The sequence below is a fragment of the Eriocheir sinensis genome, chromosome 58 (assembly GCF_024679095.1).
Source record: "Eriocheir sinensis breed Jianghai 21 chromosome 58, ASM2467909v1, whole genome shotgun sequence".
In the NCBI taxonomy this organism is placed as follows: domain Eukaryota; kingdom Metazoa; phylum Arthropoda; class Malacostraca; order Decapoda; family Varunidae; genus Eriocheir; species Eriocheir sinensis.
In genome coordinates this window covers 5,303,993-5,321,242 of record NC_066566.1, presented here as the reverse complement: position 1 = coordinate 5,321,242, position 17,250 = coordinate 5,303,993, and the positions used below count along the sequence as shown (strand labels likewise).

At 46.7% G+C, this 17,250-nt stretch overlaps 1 protein-coding gene and 1 long non-coding RNA gene across 6 annotated transcripts in view; one reads left to right on the top strand and one right to left on the bottom strand.

The window, feature by feature from the left end:
- Positions 1-751: 751 nt before the first annotated feature.
- Positions 752-17,250, bottom strand: part of LOC126985091 (afadin-like) — a 135,833-nt gene continuing 119,334 nt past the window's right edge. For 3 of the 5 annotated variants that reach the window (XM_050839539.1, XM_050839540.1, XM_050839536.1), the window contains 9 exons: positions 13,759-13,951; positions 12,362-12,565; positions 8,932-9,069; positions 8,559-8,766; positions 7,185-8,190; positions 5,453-6,364; positions 4,430-4,453; positions 2,658-2,755; positions 752-1,984 (listed from right to left, as the gene is read on the bottom strand). In XM_050839539.1, coding sequence (XP_050695496.1) covers positions 1,804-1,984; positions 2,658-2,755; positions 4,430-4,453; positions 5,453-6,364; positions 7,185-8,190; positions 8,559-8,766; positions 8,932-9,069; positions 12,362-12,565; positions 13,759-13,951 — 2,964 coding nt within the window. In that variant the 3' untranslated portion in view covers positions 752-1,803. The remainder of the gene's footprint in view (positions 1,985-2,657; positions 2,756-4,429; positions 4,454-5,452; positions 6,365-7,184; positions 8,191-8,558; positions 8,767-8,931; positions 9,070-12,361; positions 12,566-13,758; positions 13,952-17,250) is intronic. The other 2 variants (XM_050839537.1, XM_050839538.1) reach the window with 2 other exon arrangements.
- Positions 1,798-9,034, top strand: LOC126985096 (uncharacterized). The gene is made up of 3 exons (XR_007738293.1): positions 1,798-1,906; positions 2,628-2,817; positions 8,897-9,034. It is a non-coding gene; the product is annotated as an uncharacterized LOC126985096 (long non-coding RNA).

Below are 17,250 nucleotides of genomic sequence, written 5' to 3'. Positions count from 1 at the left end.
TACCAAACTGCTCCATGGAAGCTGCAGGAAAGAGGCCAAGAGGAGAGGAAAGAGGCTGCCCATGTAACTTATTCTTGGAGTTTGACTGAAGCAGACAAGTTTCCCATCTGCTTTTTGCCATCTGCCAGTCTCCCACTGGTGAGGATTTGGTGATGCTATTTGAATATTTTTCAAGTGAACTGATTATTTTAGTGCAAGTTACTTAGGTGTCTCTAATTTCTAATAAGAAGTTTTCCTGTTCATATTTTGCAGTCCATTTAATGTTTCATGCATCATTATCAAGTCTTGTTTCTCTACTTCATCTTGGTCAGTCTTCGATATAATTTTCCTTTGTCACTTTTATTTCCTACTGTTTTCTTCAGCTTTCCTCATGCCTTTATTTACCCTTAGTAGCTGCACGAGACATTGATGCTGATCTTCATATCATTGGCACCCATTCCCCCGGGGCACAGGGCGAGTGCAACATTCTGGTTACCACTGTTTACCCTCCCCAGGTTTCCTCAGCCATCCATTTATCAACTACGGTAACCCAGAAGTCACACCTGCCACGTGTTCTGGGGTAATGGGTTTTTACCCACCACAGGTTCAAGGGCCAACGCAACAGAGATGAGCACTGAGGTCATGTGCAGCTATAGCACATTCCCCCAACTTTATCTTTCCCTTAAGTGGATGTATATAATGCTTAACAAATCTAGTCTGTTGTAAATCACTAAAACAGTTACAATGATATATTAGGATAAAAAGAGATACCTTTGTGTTTAATATTTTACTGTGTAAAATGAGTGGAGAGGCTGGGATCTTCCTTTATCACAGACACAACTAATCCTCTATCCACATAACCCAGCCAACCCCACTTGGCTTCATAGCATAATCATAAAATAACTGATAAATGTACATATATAGTTCTACTCTTCCATTTCAACAAATCAGTACAACAAAAGTACAGCTAACTGACCATAAAAATATAGTAATAATAAGAGGTGGTAGTGTCACCACATACTTTGTTCTGCTAAACACATTGGAAGATAATCAAGTTGTGACCTCGTGTTTCTGGGCCGGAGAGCCGAGCTTCCTTGTCGTAACGTTCATGATAGTCGCGATTCTACAATCACTTTCAGTCATACAGTGCAATTCCTACACCTAACACACTTATGACAATTTGGCCACGGCTTTCCTGACGGCAAACGTAAAAATGTTATAAAATCTTTCTAAGCAGGATAAAACAACAATAAAGTGAAGCGCGGTTTACATTTCTGTGAGTATGCTATGGTGACTGGCTACCTGGACCCTTCTCTCCTATATACATGGTGATAGCCAAACATTTGGATATAAAGGTGTTACCTAAGCTAATGCTCTTCATATATATACCATCTTGTCTGTGTAGGTTGAGAACAAATCTAGTGTGGGTTGATAGGTCGTGTGTCGCCAGCTGCTGGAGCAAGAACTTGCGTTTTTGTACACTTTGTACTCATACTGATATGTGAGTATGAAATGCTACCTACTGATCCATGTACAGCAGCACAGCAGGTCTTGTCCACTTGATCTAGCTGCCAATGATAACCAAGTAACCATCAGGTGCAGCAAAGAAGTATTACAAAGTCTGGGTTGGGCAAGGAATCAGTGAATGTAGTAAACTATGACCGTGATGCCATATATATACCACCTTTATGTGCTGCTGATATGTGAGTGTGTGTCTAGGTGAGCGGCTCGACTGGCTGACTTCCATGCAATGTTTGATAGATTCTATCAACCAAATGAACCATGATGTAAAATTTTAACAGGCTCCTTCTTCCTTCTTTGCTCTCAGTGCTCGATGTCTCTCTGGGCTCGGCTAATCTTCACCTTGTCCTTGGGGGTCTCCGCCTCGCCAGTCTCCATGGCAAACATCTTCATCTTCTCCTTGAAGGTAAGTTTTTCAGGTCCAGGGTTCTTGGCAGCTGCTTGTTCAGCTTGCTTCTGCTGCAGCCGCCTCATGCGGGGATCCCTGTGTGAAGGCAGTCATTAGGACTGTGATCTTCTCAGTGTGTGTCATAATCATACCAAGGATCCCTGTATGAAGGTTATCCTTTTCTGTACTCATACTATGTCTTATCAAAGTAAAAACTATTATTGTACATAGTAAGTGGGCTGGGGATGGGAGGTAGACCACTGGTGATGTAGGTCGATAGGATTGAGGGACACATTCAAGAAGTGGAGGAGGAGGGATTTGAATGTTGCATAAAGGGAGTCTATCAACAGATGACAAAAAGGATAGAAAATTGTACAAGTTTTTAGGTCAGCTTTCCTATACTCAGTTCAGAAATGCTCAACATGACTACCATCGTTTTACTATTAGCATGACTAAGTAAGTACTTTGTGACCACGTTCCTTGAATTAAAAACTAAGGAACAGAACTACACATGTGACATCACATTATCTCAAAGAAAGTTCAAGAACAATCAGTTCTAAGTGAATACTACAGTTCTGTCACTCCTATTCCAAGTGCATTATAATTTTTCTAAACTATATTCACTGATCTAAAATCTCGGGCTATGAATAGTAATCCTTTCTTACGTGTGTCCGTGTAAACTGGAACATGAAAAATGTTGATTACTATCTTTTAATCCCCAGACTTTACCAACACACAGACATGACTTGGGCAGGCGCTGCCAGCTTACCTGTACACCTCCTGTGCCCCGATCACACCTGGTGTGCTCCCACTAACGTTGCGTGTCGGAGAGGAGTTTAACATCGTCTCGGCCTCGTTGATGAAGTTCTGAAGAAAAAATCATTTTTGAGACATCAGTTTGCTGTCACTGGCCCAGCATTCACCATCAAGTAAATCTACCTTGTTCTGCTCTAAGCCACTACGGTTCATGCCATCAGTAATTCCCTGGCTCATGTTGAGTGTGAAGCCATTTTCTCTGCACAGTGTGGAGTAGTTATGTGAAGTATTTGCATTAGTTTGTGTTTATCTGAACCTGTCAAACTGATCCTGCTTTATTAAGCAATCATATATGTGTATATTTTGGCTGTTTATATATACATATGTATATGGAAAGTATTTAGGTGCAGGATTAACCCCTTCACTCCAGCGATGGCATCACCATATGGAAAGGGTTAGTCCTCTTCTAAACCTCTTAAGAGGAAATGGAAGAGGATTAAGAGGAATTTAGAGGAGGATTGAGAGCTTTAGAAGAGGATTAATCCTCTTCCATTTCCTCTTAACCCTTTCCATACTGCGACACTGACGTCTGCGTCATGGATGGAATGGGTTAAAAATGAAAGAAGTGAAGCAGTTGTTGTTGGCAGAGAGTGAGAGGATGCTGCAGAAGACTGGAAAAATTTAAGAGTAATGAAAGTTGGAGTAAATGTTGGCAGGAAACTGACCGTGATGTTTGAGAGGGCAGAGAGAATACTTTTGATTTTACAAAGTTGGGGCACAGAGCATGACATTTTGTAAGGAAAGGATGAAAAAAGTGGTTGACTATCAGATAGCACTTGTGAATAGCTTAATCATGGGAGCATGGAGAGAGAGTAGTGAAGGGCAGACAGGTGAAAGGTGCATTGGAGGGTTATGAAAGGAATAGGTGTTAGTAGTATGGATGTACAAAGAGCCTAAAAAACAGCATCCTCCTCCCAGCTCTGTAATCGGCATCAGAACCACGGACAGATTGTAGCACAGTGATCGTGGTTGTGTGCAGTGCATGTGGTGTGTCGAGATAGGCTGGAAAGAGTAACGAAAATGTCCAGAGTTTTGGTATTTACCAGAGCCATAGAATTGGAGAGTTTGGCCAACTTCATCACAGGCACCACGTTGTTACCAAAAGATCTGTCCAAAATTTTAAATGATGTTGATACAGCGGTTCTTTTTTGTGCTCTAAGTATTGTCAGGATCAAAGTACCTACAGCACAAAAAAACACTATTGTATCAGCATCAATTAAAATTTTGCGTGGCTCTTTTGGTAACAACATGGCGCCTGTGGTGGTTGGCCAAACTCTTCTATTCTGTGGCTCTGGCATGGCTGTACGAGTGAAGGACGTGGATTGTAGAGTGGGTGAATGGGCAAAATGTGGGACTCTGAAATGGTTTTGAGACTTAATATGAATGGGGATGACTGTGAAAAGTGTGAGAGCAGGTCAGAGGGAGACCACTGGAGAGTGAGTTGGCAGATGAGAGTTATGGAACAGGGAAAGTTGTAGATGCTTATGCCTTGCGGTCCCATTTGTGGGAAGTTCCTGTGAGGGGTTACATGTGTCAGAGGCATAGATAGATAGAAATGTAAGTTACAAAATCTCTAGGGTGATCGGTTTGCCAGATTTAAACAAAACAGTGAAGAGGCAACTTCACATGAGTACTTTGTATTGCACTGAGATGGTTGCAGTTACTCAACACTGCATCACCCATGGAACCATTGACAGCAGGAACTGAGGACAATATCATACTTGCCTTGGGGAGGAGTCGCCTGAGATGCTTGAAAAGAAAGAGAAAGATGCTCAGCGGGGTAACACTTCTTATATGATTCAAACATCACATTCCTACAGGAAAGCTAATGTTTTTCATGCTTGCTTACGTAAGATAAATACCAGCGAAGTGAATACAGTAGGATCTTGCCATTACCGACTTCCAAAATATTATTTTTAACAATAGCGAGTTAAGAGATGCCACGTTTTGACAAAAATCTTTTGGATTTGGATATTTTGCTGAAGAAACACATGGGTGCATCTTCCACAATGATTGTTTGCAGTGATCTTCCTCCATGGATGTGTTGTAAGATTTATATCTCTGAGATGCAAGCCTCGCCGCTTCCCTTGCTATAGCAGGCTGGCGGTGTGGCAAAAGATTAATGACATCCTCATTGGTACTCATTGGTGGATCTGTATAAACTTCAGGATTTTCCAGTGTTGAGTTTTTTGCTACTGACCACAGACTTGTTGAAAACACTGAGGATATGCATCAGGTCTAAGAAATTTTCAAGAAGCAGCCCTCGGGGGTTTCATCGACAGAAACTAAGGGGCCATATGTGTGTGTGCTCAAGAGTGGCAGTCTCAAATTGGTTTGAGGTGCTCGGTGCTCTGAAGGATCCTAGGGAGGTGTGGAATGTCTTTAAATTAAATAGGACTCTCTCAAAGCTACCAAGGAGTGCACTGGAGAACGTCCAATGTCTAGGAGTAACCTGAGCACGTGACTTAAAAATTTAAATCTTCGTCCGCCTGCACAGATATCAACAATGTCATATACTTCTGCTGAGCATGTCCATAACACCATGGGCCAGGCCAATCCGTTGAGTGACTTCCTGGTAAGACCCGTCCTTGTTATGCACTACGCTACCAAGGTATAAAACTTTTGGTGACCTCAACATCCTCAACACATGCATGAAAAAGTATCATTTAGAAATTAAAGACTAGATCCTACTATATAAAGCCCTTGGCAGGATACTATATTAAAAATGGGAAAGAATAACAGTCTTACATTGGGGTCTTGACGAGGGACCTTCTCCTGGTTGGCATTGTTGTCGTAGGTGATGTGGGTGTCAGTGTTGGTGGTCTCCGAGAACTGGACGCGCTTCACCGTGGCTGGCGTCCCGTCCTGACCCTTGAAGCGGTTGTTGGTGGTGGTCGGAGTAACACTGCTTTGCTGCATTATAGAGTAGGAGGAGCCTCTCTCTGGCGGCACTGGGCTGTGCTGGGGTCGGCCAGCCATCATGTCCATGCGGTGGCTGCCTTCTCCAGTCCCTGCCGGGTCAGGGATATTGTGAGGGCTCCGCAGACCATTGGTGTACTGAGGAAGGTGTGGTGCTGCCACAAGGGAGTCCAGGCGCTGACTGGCATGGTGCTGGTGCTGGTAATGGGGCACTGGGCCTTGCTGCTGCTGTTGTTGCTGTTGCTGCTGTTGTAACTGCTGTTGTAGCTGCTGCTGCTCCTGCTGCTGCTGTTGCTGGAACCGACGCATCTGTTCCTCTTGCTGCCGTCTCTGTGCCTCTCTCAGGAGGCGCTCCTCAGCTTCCTTGGCGGCCTCCAGCTCCTGTTGTTTCCTACGGATCTCATCCACCTTGCGGGCACGCTCCTCGTCCGGGGGCCCTCCGCCATTCATGCGGGGCTCGAGGCGGAGAGTATCAGGCGCACGTCTGTGTGCTGGCAGTGGCTCGCCCTCCCTTGCTGTCCTCAGGTTATCATTTTCATCATCGTCATCATCATCCTCATCGTCATCCTCATCTTCATCCTCGTTGGTGAGCGCCTCCTCTGCACGCCGTTGGAACTCCTTCTCGAGGCGCAGGGTGCGGAGGCGTTCGTCCTGCTGGGACGTGCGCACTTCCAGCCCCTCCAGGGAGTTGATCTGCTCGTCTCGCCAGTGCCGCGCTGCCTCGCGCCGCCGTCGCTCATGCTGAAGGAGAAATAAATGATGATGCATTACAATGCATAAGTGTTCAGTTCTTCCTGTCCATACCTCTAACTGTGGGCCATAATACACACACCTTAGTTTTAAAATGCATGAAAATTAAACATTTACATTAATTACATTGTCCAGCTTGCTTATTATTTTGCCAGTTCAAACTTCTATGCTTTTACACTTATTGTTGGTCAGCTGGTCTTTTGCCAGAACAATAAATTTGCACAATTTCAAAATTGTTCTTAATTTCCCAACAAATGTAAGTAGCTACAGTTAGTTTATTGACATTTTCTTGCAGATTGTCCATAAGAGGAATGTGGGTTTTAGAAAAAGGAGTGGGTTTGTGGATGTAAAGTAATGGTAGTTGAAAAGTACCATAAAAGGATAGGAAGCTGTTTGCTGCTTTCATGGGCTTGGAGAAAGTCTATGACAAGGCTGACAGGAAGTGTTCATGAATGTTCTAAGGATATAGTGTAAGACGACATTTACTCAATTACTGAATGGGGCAGGTCTTTTTACAAGGAATCAAGAGTCTCTGTGTGTGAAAGTTTTGTTGTGGGTGTAGGACACAGACGTGTGATGTTCACACGGATGGTTTGACGAGAGAAATGAAATCCAGAGTAGGGGAGTTAGGCCCAAGGCTGAAATTGAGAGGCACAGGGCAGTCTTTAATGGCAGGTCTATTTGCAGATGAGTGTTACTGGTAGAAAGTCAAAGACTGTAATTTGATTTATATGTTTTAGAACTCTAAACCAAATCAATTGATTGAGTTTATTGTAGTGCTTAAGTCAAGGCAAGACAACAGAATACTCACCAGCTCTTTCTGTTCCCTGTCCCAAGGGCTGGTCTTGTTGAAGGCAGACTTGGTGGACAGCTGGCCTGCAAAGCCTACACTGGAGGTTGGTCGACTGGTTTGCAGAAGCGGGTGGGTGGAGGTAGGAGGTGGAGGAGGTGGAGGAGAATCCCGATACCCATCCTCTGGTGGTGGTGGCCTTGGGGGTCCATCTGCAGCACTCCCTTCAAAGCTAAACTGACGCATCGGCTTCTCCGGAGCATCTGAGGCTGAGGCTCCCGGGGGCTTGGGCTTGGGTGCCGTGGGGGGAGGAAGTTTGCCTGGCATGTTCTGGCCATGAGGACTGTACTGAGGGTGGCCATGGTGTGGGGGCTGCTGGTGTCCTGCCATGGGGCTGAGGGGGTGGTTCTGGGGTGGGTAGTTAGGGTGCTGGCTGGGGTAGCCTTGGGGACCACCTGGATAGTTCTCTGGGGAGAATGGAGCAGACATGTGGTGGGGGAACCCAGCGGGGGTGCGGTGAGCAGACTGGTGAGGGCCGGGGCCGGGGCCGGGGCCAGGGCCAGGGCCAGGGCCAGGGCGTGTCTGGTGAGCAGAACCTACGGAGGAGGGATGGCCGTTGAGGCGTGCCCGCTCCTCCCTCCGCCTCACCTCCTCTGTCATCTCTATCATCTTGGCGTCGGCACGGATGTCTCGCTGAGAGGCTGGCCTCTGCAAGTCCTGCCGGTGGGTCAGCACTTCCTCTCGCTGGAGGAAGGCTGAGGCTGGCCGGTGGTCGGGCCGGGCCTCAGGACGGACCTGTTCGGCTGGCTCAGGCTGGCCACCCGGGGAGCCCAGAGGCAGCAGCTGGGCCGGGCGAGTGCGGGTGGAGCCCATGCGGGGATCTTGTGGACCTTGGTGGAAGTTGATGTTCTGGTAATAGCGCTCCTCCTCCCCTGCGGGGCCAGTGGGGCGCTCCAGCAGGCTTGGGTTGCTGGGGTGGCGGCCCACACCAACAGGGTAGCTGCTCTCACTCAGGTTCTGAGTTGACCTGCAAAGGAAATGTATACACTCACACCATTCATCCCAACTATGACACAAACAGATGAGAAACAAAGATAAAAAGAGCCAAACTACAGCAATGCTGGACCCTTGTCTTGTCTTGGCATAGCCAACACTGATATCATGTCCAGTTGTGTGTTCAGCAAGGGTGAGTCAAGAGACTTGTGCTCTTTTTTTTTATTTTAAATCAACTATCAAATTCTCTCTCTCTCTCTCTCTCTCTCTCTCTCTCTCTCTCTCTCCCCTCTCCCTCCCTCTCCCTCCCTCCTCCTTCCCTCCCTCCTCTCCTCTCTCTCTCTCTCCCTCTCTCTCTCTCTCTCTCTCTCTCTCTCTATATATATATATATAGGAACTTACCTTGACCTGAGTGGTGGATGGTGCGGCTGGTGAGGCTGATGATGGTGTGGGACCACTGGCTGCTGTGGCTGCTGCTGCTGGTGTTGGTGGTGGTAGTGGTGAGAGTTGGGGGGCTGTGAGAGGGAGGTGTTTGAGGAAGTGCGAGAATAGGCAGGATTGAACACCTCCAGAGTTGCTGGTTTACCTCCGAGGTGGCTGTTAACTTCACCTGAAAACAGAAAACACATTTAGTGGCTCATTACGCTAACTTAATGGACACTCAACAACAGTAAAACACATAAAAAATTGTTTTGTAGAGCAGTTTAGGAAATTAATATCTGGTGCCTAAACACTTGCAGAAGAACCAGGTGAGTAAGAGCTGAAGACCACTCACTGTTGAGGGAAGGGACCGACTTGGAGGCTTGGATGCGGGGGGCCTGGTGGAGGTGTGAAGGTGCAGGGGTGTCCTGGCCGTGCTCCAGCACCTTGGATGGCAGGTCACGCTCGCTCAGGTGCCGCCCGCCAGAGTAACCTGAAGACAAGTTACCCAGGTTGTTAGTGACAGGTTCAGACACAGGTAAGGACTCAACCTCTCGCATGTGACAAAAACTTTTGTCACATTATTGTTATCATTAGTTTACTATTATTCAGTGAAAAGATTTTCTGTGCAGGCCTGTGCACAGCAGTTTATGAAGTAAAATCTTGCTTCTTTTGTTCAAAAACTGTGCACAGACTGGCTGAAAAACATTTATTTCAAACATTTAGCCTTGTAAGAACTACCCTGGGTGACGAATTCTACACAAAGGACAATTTTAACTGTAGCTCACTACAGCTTATCAAAACAATGTACCATAATCTCCTACCTCACACTGCTGATACAGAAATGCATCAAATAAAGACAAAAAATATGCTATGGTGAGACATTAGACATCTCAGGTTCACTGATCTGCCTTTAGTTTCTCATATCATCAGCTATATTGCTTATGTTTATGCAACTATACCAGTTAATTCTGAATGAAAACATGTAGATGCTAGCATAACATAAATGCTTTTGTAAGTACAGGCTTTTCTGCCTCCAATCAGAGCAGATGAATGGACAGGCTGAGGGGAAAACATGAATGACCAATGATGAAAAACTACATTGACCTAACCATCTAAAGTAAATGAGGAAGATATATTATTCCTCTACTGATGCAGTTCAGGGATAAATGACAGGTGGATTTTACTGTCAAATGTACATAATCCTTCAGCAAAGTTCCAGTGTGCAGTGACATTAACTTTAGGGAATGAATGCTTTGTGAGGTTGGAGAAGTGGTGCGCCGTCTGGTGAAGCTGGTCTGACCATGAACAAGAAAGCAGTAATGAACTTTTGGCATAATACATCAGATCACATCACATCAAAGACTCTAAGTAATTTAATTCTAATTATTTAACAATATAAAATTTAATCATCAAGCATGTACATGATGGACACCTAATAGTGATACATAACTTTCTGTAACTTAAAAACTAAACGAAAAATTATGGGCAGGGACTTGATGTAAAGACTGCAGATTCAAAAGCCTCTTCAGTTCTCAAATTATCAAAAGATCGTTAAAGTCTCAGAACATCTGTCAAGAATAACTCACTGTCAGAATTAAATTCCATGTGATGATAGGATCTATGGCCATAGTATATGAAGATTAATTGAGACAAGGACTCAACATTCTCCTATGCCATTGGGTGTTAGAAGAAAGCCTGTCATGGAGCCTCCCATGTCTAGAGAGTTCAAAATGTTGACGTGTGTGTGGCAGCGTCTTTGTGAGAGTGGTGACACTTGTTATCCTCAATAGACTGCATTTGCATGGTCTTTGAATTATTTTCAATCCTGAGATGCCATCACACCATCTATGCCTCTGGTGGTATAGCCAGCATATTCTAGCTAACATGGGCTTTGAAATTGTGTTATTTTCCCTGATATCACCTGAAGTATGGCATCATAAGAAGGTAAGGAGTCTGCAAGAGGCCGGTTGGCCTATACAAGGCAGAATATCTTAGAAATAAATTCAGACTGCTTCTCTTGCATCTCTCAAGAATATTGCAACACAACATTTGAGCCCGACCATTAGCAGCTTTTGAATACTGCAGCCTTTACTGGATAAGTCTGGCTGTGTCTACATTCTGGTCACATTCCAAATAAAAACTTCAGAGGTGAAAACTCACACATGTCAACAACTACAAAATTAAAAACAAAACCATTACTAAATTAACATGTCAAACCAAATCACATAGCATGATAAAAATAATCCATAAGGCTGCTGAAAAGAAAAAAAATGAATTAACAATGAAAACAAAATCATGTGAATAAATTGCACAGGCAGGCACAGTGGCTTCACAAGGTTAGTAAGGGGGTGGGGGCATGCAGGTGGATGCAGAAGGAATGTCTCAACCACTTCTCATCCAGCGGCTCAACACACCTGGACAACGCTCGGGCTCTGCCTCAACACTCTAGGACACCACAGCAGCGAGGACACAAGCCACGGCTACAGAAGGAAGCGCACCAAGAAGCTCATTCTATTTTATACTTTAAGTTTAACACGGACAAATGAACTACTGTAGTTTAAGAGGGTCATTTGTTACAGCTAATCCAGGTTGGGTATTGTGTGTGTGTGTCTGGGTTGGGTCACATTCACCAAGAGCTGTTTAAATTGGAAACCATTTAGTGATAAGAGGTTAAGAGGGCAGCTCATTATGGGTCTGTGGTCATGGTAAAGGTAAGCCTCTGCATCAGAACTGAGAGAATTTCCTGCAAGGAAAGGAAGGATCCAGATTCAAAGTTCAATTGGGAGACATTTAGCACAAGATGGAAGTATGTTCAGAAGTGGATGTCAAGTCTTTGTGAACATCTACACACAGGGACAAGGGTTGAGTGTCTGTGGTCCAGGCGTGTGAGACGGAGACGGTCAGCATGCAGGGTTGACACAGGTGCTTAAGAGAGAGAAGCAGAAGGTTCTCACTGTGCCACGTGGGGCTCACTCAGTTACCGATGGGGGCGGCACTGGTCGCCGGCTGCTGCTGCTGCTGTTGCTGCTGCGGTGGTGGGGGAGAGGAGGGAGGGGAGTGAACTAGCAGGAGGGAGGGGGAGGACTGAGCTATGAAGGGGGCCATGTTACGCTGCTGGCGGAGTGTTGGGCAGCGCCTGTGGCGGCACTTCTCCGAGGGAGGAGGCGGGTCAGGGTAGGGGGGTATGTGGGGACAGGAGGTGCGGGAAACAAGCCGTGGGGGGAAAGGGGGCGCGGAGGGGGAGGGTTCCTCTGTATTATCAGACTCTGAGGGGGCGGCACTATTCTCCTGGACAGAAACGTCCACTAGACTCCGCCACGGCTTGGCATCGTCATGGGCGTGACAACTAAGGTCAATGCCGCTGTCCGCCGCCAGCGTGGCCGGGCCCGAGCGGCGCCGCGCCCCGGCAGCAGCGCCACAGCCGGCACCATGGCCCGCCGCCGCCTGCTGCTCCTGCTGCCGCTGCGGAAGCCTCCAGGAGGAAGAGGAGTTGGAAGAGGAGGAGGAAGTGGAGACATTACAAGAGGAAGAGCTGGGCTCTGAGGGGGGCGTGAAGGTGTACTTGGGGAGGTCGGGGTTAGTACGGGTGCACTCCAGCGTGCGGTGGTGGATGCCCACCTCCACGCGCTCGGAGGGGATGATAGAGATGAGGGGGGCGGGGTGGAGGGGTGGCGGGGGGGCAGGCCCAAGGTTGGGAAGGGAGGAGCGAAGGGGAGAGAGCTTGGACTGAGCGTAGGCAGGCTTGTTAGTGGGGGCCGAGGCCCAGTGGTTCACGTCTGTACCTTCAGGTTGAGCTGCCAGATTGGGGCTAGACCTGGCCATCAGGGAGCTGTGGGAGGAGGTGGGGGGGAGGGGGTGCTGGCGGGGGGGCTGGTTCCAGTCCACCAGCCGCTCGTTGTAGCCGCCCATGTTAGGTGTCGAGTGGCTGTTAGTCATGGCGGGGCGGGGAGCCTCCTCCACCCGCGGCCGCATCTTCCGCAGTGACGCTAGAATGGTTAGTGGCGGGCTTAGCTCTCTCTCTCTCTCTCTCTCTCTCTCTCTCTCTCTCTCTCTCTCTCTCTCTCACACACACACACACACACACACACACATACAAAATTAGTGAAGCATTTAACAATAATAAAGTTGCTCGTCCGTTCAGTCTGTCATGTAAGGAGACTTTTGGCGCTGCACCGCAACGCCGAGGTGACGGAAAGGTAAAAACACGGGAGAGCTTACAGTTATCCTTCCCTTCTAGGGCCAGAGAGATCTCCATACACAGTTAGGTTTAGGAAGAAAAGGTAAATTCTTATGAGGAAGAAAGTACTTAATAAGGAAAGGAAAATAAACTATTTCAGGAGGGAATACGAAATATCTAGGGGAATATTATTCAAGGAAGGATAAATTAATATAAAGGTTGAAAACAGAGATGAAAAACAAAAATAAAAACAAAAAGGCAAGGGGAGTACTACGGGCCACTGACAACCCACACCTCAGCGGCTGGAAGAGGGGAAAAAAAGAACAATGGGAAGAAACATAAAAAAAGTCAGTCAACAGTCAGTTCCATTATTCTCCACCGGATGCAAAGGTGACACATCATACGCGTGGGTGTTAGTAACTAGTTAGGAGGAAGCTACGCGCGCCATCCGCCATGCTGCCCGCCACCGAGCGACATGGAAACAGGTATAATATAGGCGTAGAGAAACCACAGACTACGCTAACCGGGGACAAAGAGAACTTATAGAAAGGGCAACATAAACTTAAGATTAAATAATGCAAGAATCAGGAGAGGGACAGGAATACGGCGTGTCCTCGGGGTCGCCTTCTCTCCTTCCTTCCTCGCTTTCTCTCGCCACGCTTGGAAAACTGCCAAGTCGTGCGGCCAGAGTAAAGGATTGCCTCTTAGCAGTAACAGTAGTAGTAGTAGTAGTAGTAGTAGTAGTAGTAGTAGTAGTAATAGTAGTAGTAGTAGTAGTGAAACAAGTAGATATCACAGTTAAAAGGGCGATAAAGTGGTATACACAATCTCTTCTCAGAAAAAAAAAAACGTGGACAAACAATAAACAAATAACCGCAGAACGCGTGTCAACCTGTCCTGTGTGTGTGTGTGTGTGTGTGTGTGTGTGAACCCACTTAGACCTGAGGCGAGAAGTGGGACAAGCTGGTTCGTGTGTGTGTGTGTGTGTGAGTGTGTGCCTACCTCGGTTGGCGTGCGGGGAGGGCTGGGACAGGATGGTGGCCAGGCCGTGGTAGATCGCCCCCTGCCGCGCCACCTCCAGGGTCACCACGGGGCCCGTCTCCATCATGTACTCCGCCGCCCGCTCCTGCGTGATGCCGATCAGCGACTTGCCGTCCACCGAGAGCAGCTGGTCGCCCGCCTGCAGCCGACCGTCCTGGGGAACATACATGCGGTTACTGGATGATCATGGACCTAAAACTGATGGTTGATGAGAACTAAAGTAACAATATGGCAGAAGTATCATAGAAGTTAGGTGATAGATAGAAAACCAAATGGATAAATTAAACCTTTGCCGACCGTTCTGAGGTAAAATTACAAGATGATCCCGGACCTAAAACTGATGGTTGATGAGAACTAAAGTAACAATATGGCAGACCAAGCATCATAGGAGTTAGGAGATAGATAGAAAACCAAATGGATAAATTAAACCTTTGCCGACCGTTCTGAGGTAAAAAAAAAAATAGTTACAGGATGATCATGGGCCTAGAACTGATAGGACGGACAACATAAGGAAATTGACCTCGAAATTGACCTCTCTTTCGGTCACCACTTGATTTTTTTAGGAGCAGCGAGTAGCGGGCTTTTTTTTATATTATTGTTTCCTTTTTTGTGTGCCCTTGAGCTGTCTCCTTTGTTGTAAAAAAAAAAAAATGAATGACAGTCCAGGTATTGTAGGAGTCAGGACAGACAGAAAACAAAAGAGATGAATCATATTACGAACTTTTGCCGACCGTCCTGAGGAACAAATACACAGTTACGGGATGAACATGCGCGATGGGAAATGAGAACCAAAGTAACATCATGGCAGCCTGGATATTGTAGGAGTGAGGCCAGGCAGAAAACCAAAGAGATGAATCATATTACGAACTTTTGCCGACCGTCCTTTTATCCTGCAGTAAACTAACAGAGGCTGGATATGATAATGACTGTACGGTTAGTTAATGGGTGATCTGAGGGGACGATGAGACGTAAAGAGAGTACGTGGGTAAAGTAAGGTACGAAAAGGGTACAGCTGGTCACTCGCCCCTAAGAAACAACACAGAACAAAGCAAGGGACTGTGAGAACGTTAGTAGGTGGTAGGAAGGAACAGGAGGACGGGTACGAGAAGGTAAGAAGAGAGTAAGACGAGTAGCAAGTCGCCCCCAGTCCTGAGACAACAGATTTTGGAGCATGTTGGTGAAAGAATGCTAAGTCCACAAAGAGGTTAGAGAGGTGATAAGACGCAAAGAAGAGGCATAGTACAAGAAGCAGAGCACGATATTTTGGGAAGATAGTAGTTAGTGATGAAACGCAGAGCCGAGGCAAAGAAACAAGAACCAGGGGACGCTATCGTGGGAAGGTTAGTAGTCAGAGAGATGAGGCACAGAGAACAGGAGCAGATACAAGAAGCAGAGCACGTTACAGTGGGAAGGTTGGTTGGTGGCTGTTCAGGAGGGATGGGAGGCCGTAAAGGGAGAGGATGGATGCAAGAATGTATAAATAGACAGTCAGAGGACGTCACAGTGGGAAGGTTAATGCCTGATCTCGAGGGTTGAAGGGACGCAGAGAGAGAAGGTTAATGCCTGATCTCGAGGGTTGAAGGGACGCAGAGAGAGAAGGTTAATGCCTGATCTCGAGGGTTGAAGGGACGCAGAGAGAGAAGGTTAATGCCTGATCTCGAGGGTTGAAGGGACGTAGAGAGAGGAGGTTAATGTCTGGTCTCGAGGGATGAAGGGACGCAGAGAGAGAACGTTACTGAACTGATCTCGAGGGATGAAGGTACGCAGAGGAGAAGGTAAATACAAGAAGGTTTAAAGGGAGCAGACGGCCATGCATACTAACTAACCGTCTGCAGCCACCCTTCAATGGAGTGTCACACAAGCGGTCGGTGAGTACGTGCATTAAACTGAGCTAAATCCTTTCCGTACTGACTTACTGGAAGGGTCTGTTAGATATGAGGTAAACGGAACATATACTACATAATAATAAATATAAAAATAGTATAACCAACTTACATTTAATATTCAAACTCAGAAGGAAGAAACTATCACTGAAATTGCTTACGACCCAAAACAGGAGGATATCTACGTAAGAAAAACAGGCAAAACAACAGTGTGACCAACTTGCTTTTGACACTAAACCTCGGAAAAGGAAACTATCACTGAAATCATATACGACTCAAAATAGGAGGATAACTACATAAGAAAAAAAAAGTAAAACAGCATAGTGATCAACTTGCTTTTGACACTGAACCACAGAATCAAGAAACTATCATCGAAATTGCATCCGACACACAAAACAGGAGTCCACGAGCCTAAACTGTCAAGGAAATACGCTGACTATGACTTGTCGAATGCATAAATAGTGATTGGTAGAGGTACACGGATTGGCAAACAGAAATGAGTGGGGTTGGTGATTAGCAGAGATGAGTGGGAATGGTGATTGGCAAAGATGAGTGGGAATGGTGATTAACAGAGATGAGTGGGAATGGTGATTAGCAGAGATGAGTGGGAATGGTGACTAGAATACATAAATGAGTGGAATTGGTGAACGGAGAATATAAAACAAATATATTAAAGAGAAATTCTAATCACAATTCAAACTCAGCAGGACCCAACAATTGCTACACCAGACAAGTCGGGAGCCGAGCAAAGCAAACAAACACACAGTCGACAGGAGGATAAGGCCAGCGAAGCAAGACAACACTGCTCCTTAGGGGGCCACGACACGCTTCCTCACACGCCGAACACAGCGACGCGGAGACTAATAATCGGTCCTGGAGCCAAATACGTGTGAGACCCCGACGGCTGCTGGGGATGGCAGGCGACAGCGGGGGAGGGAGGGGAGATAGGTAGAGAATGTGAAGGGGAAGGGAGGGGAGATAGGGGAGAGAGAATGTGAAGGGGGAGGAAGAGGAGATAGGGGGAGAGAAATGTGAAGGGGGAGGGAGGGGAGATAAGGGGAGAGAATGTGAAGGGGAAGGGAGGGGACATAGGGAGAGAATGTAAAGGGGGGAGGGAGGGAGGAATGAGGGGAAGGATTTTTTTTGGAATGTGAAGGAAAGGGACAGGGAAGGATGAAGTGGCTTATAGAAGAGGAAGGATTTGTGGTTGGGGAGGCGTGTAGATGGTAGTAGTGGGTAACAGGGGAAGAGGAAGGAGAAAGAAAGATAAACAGGAAGAGAGGAGATAATAGGGAGGTAAGGAGAGAGAAGGGACTGACAGTTGGGGCGGCTAAGGGTAGGCAAGAAGGGAAGGAAGGTGAGGTAACAGTGGGTAAGACAGGTGCTACAAAAGGCTAATTAGGGGTGAGGGAGGAGGAAGGGGGAAGAAAAGACAGGTAAGGGGAAACTCAGAGCAGGTATGTGAAAGGAAGAATGGGGGGAGAAGGGAGGAAAGGGGGAGGACATATAACAGGTGCTATAAAAGGCTAAAAATGGGTGAGGGAGGAGGAAGGGGGAAGAAAAGACAGGT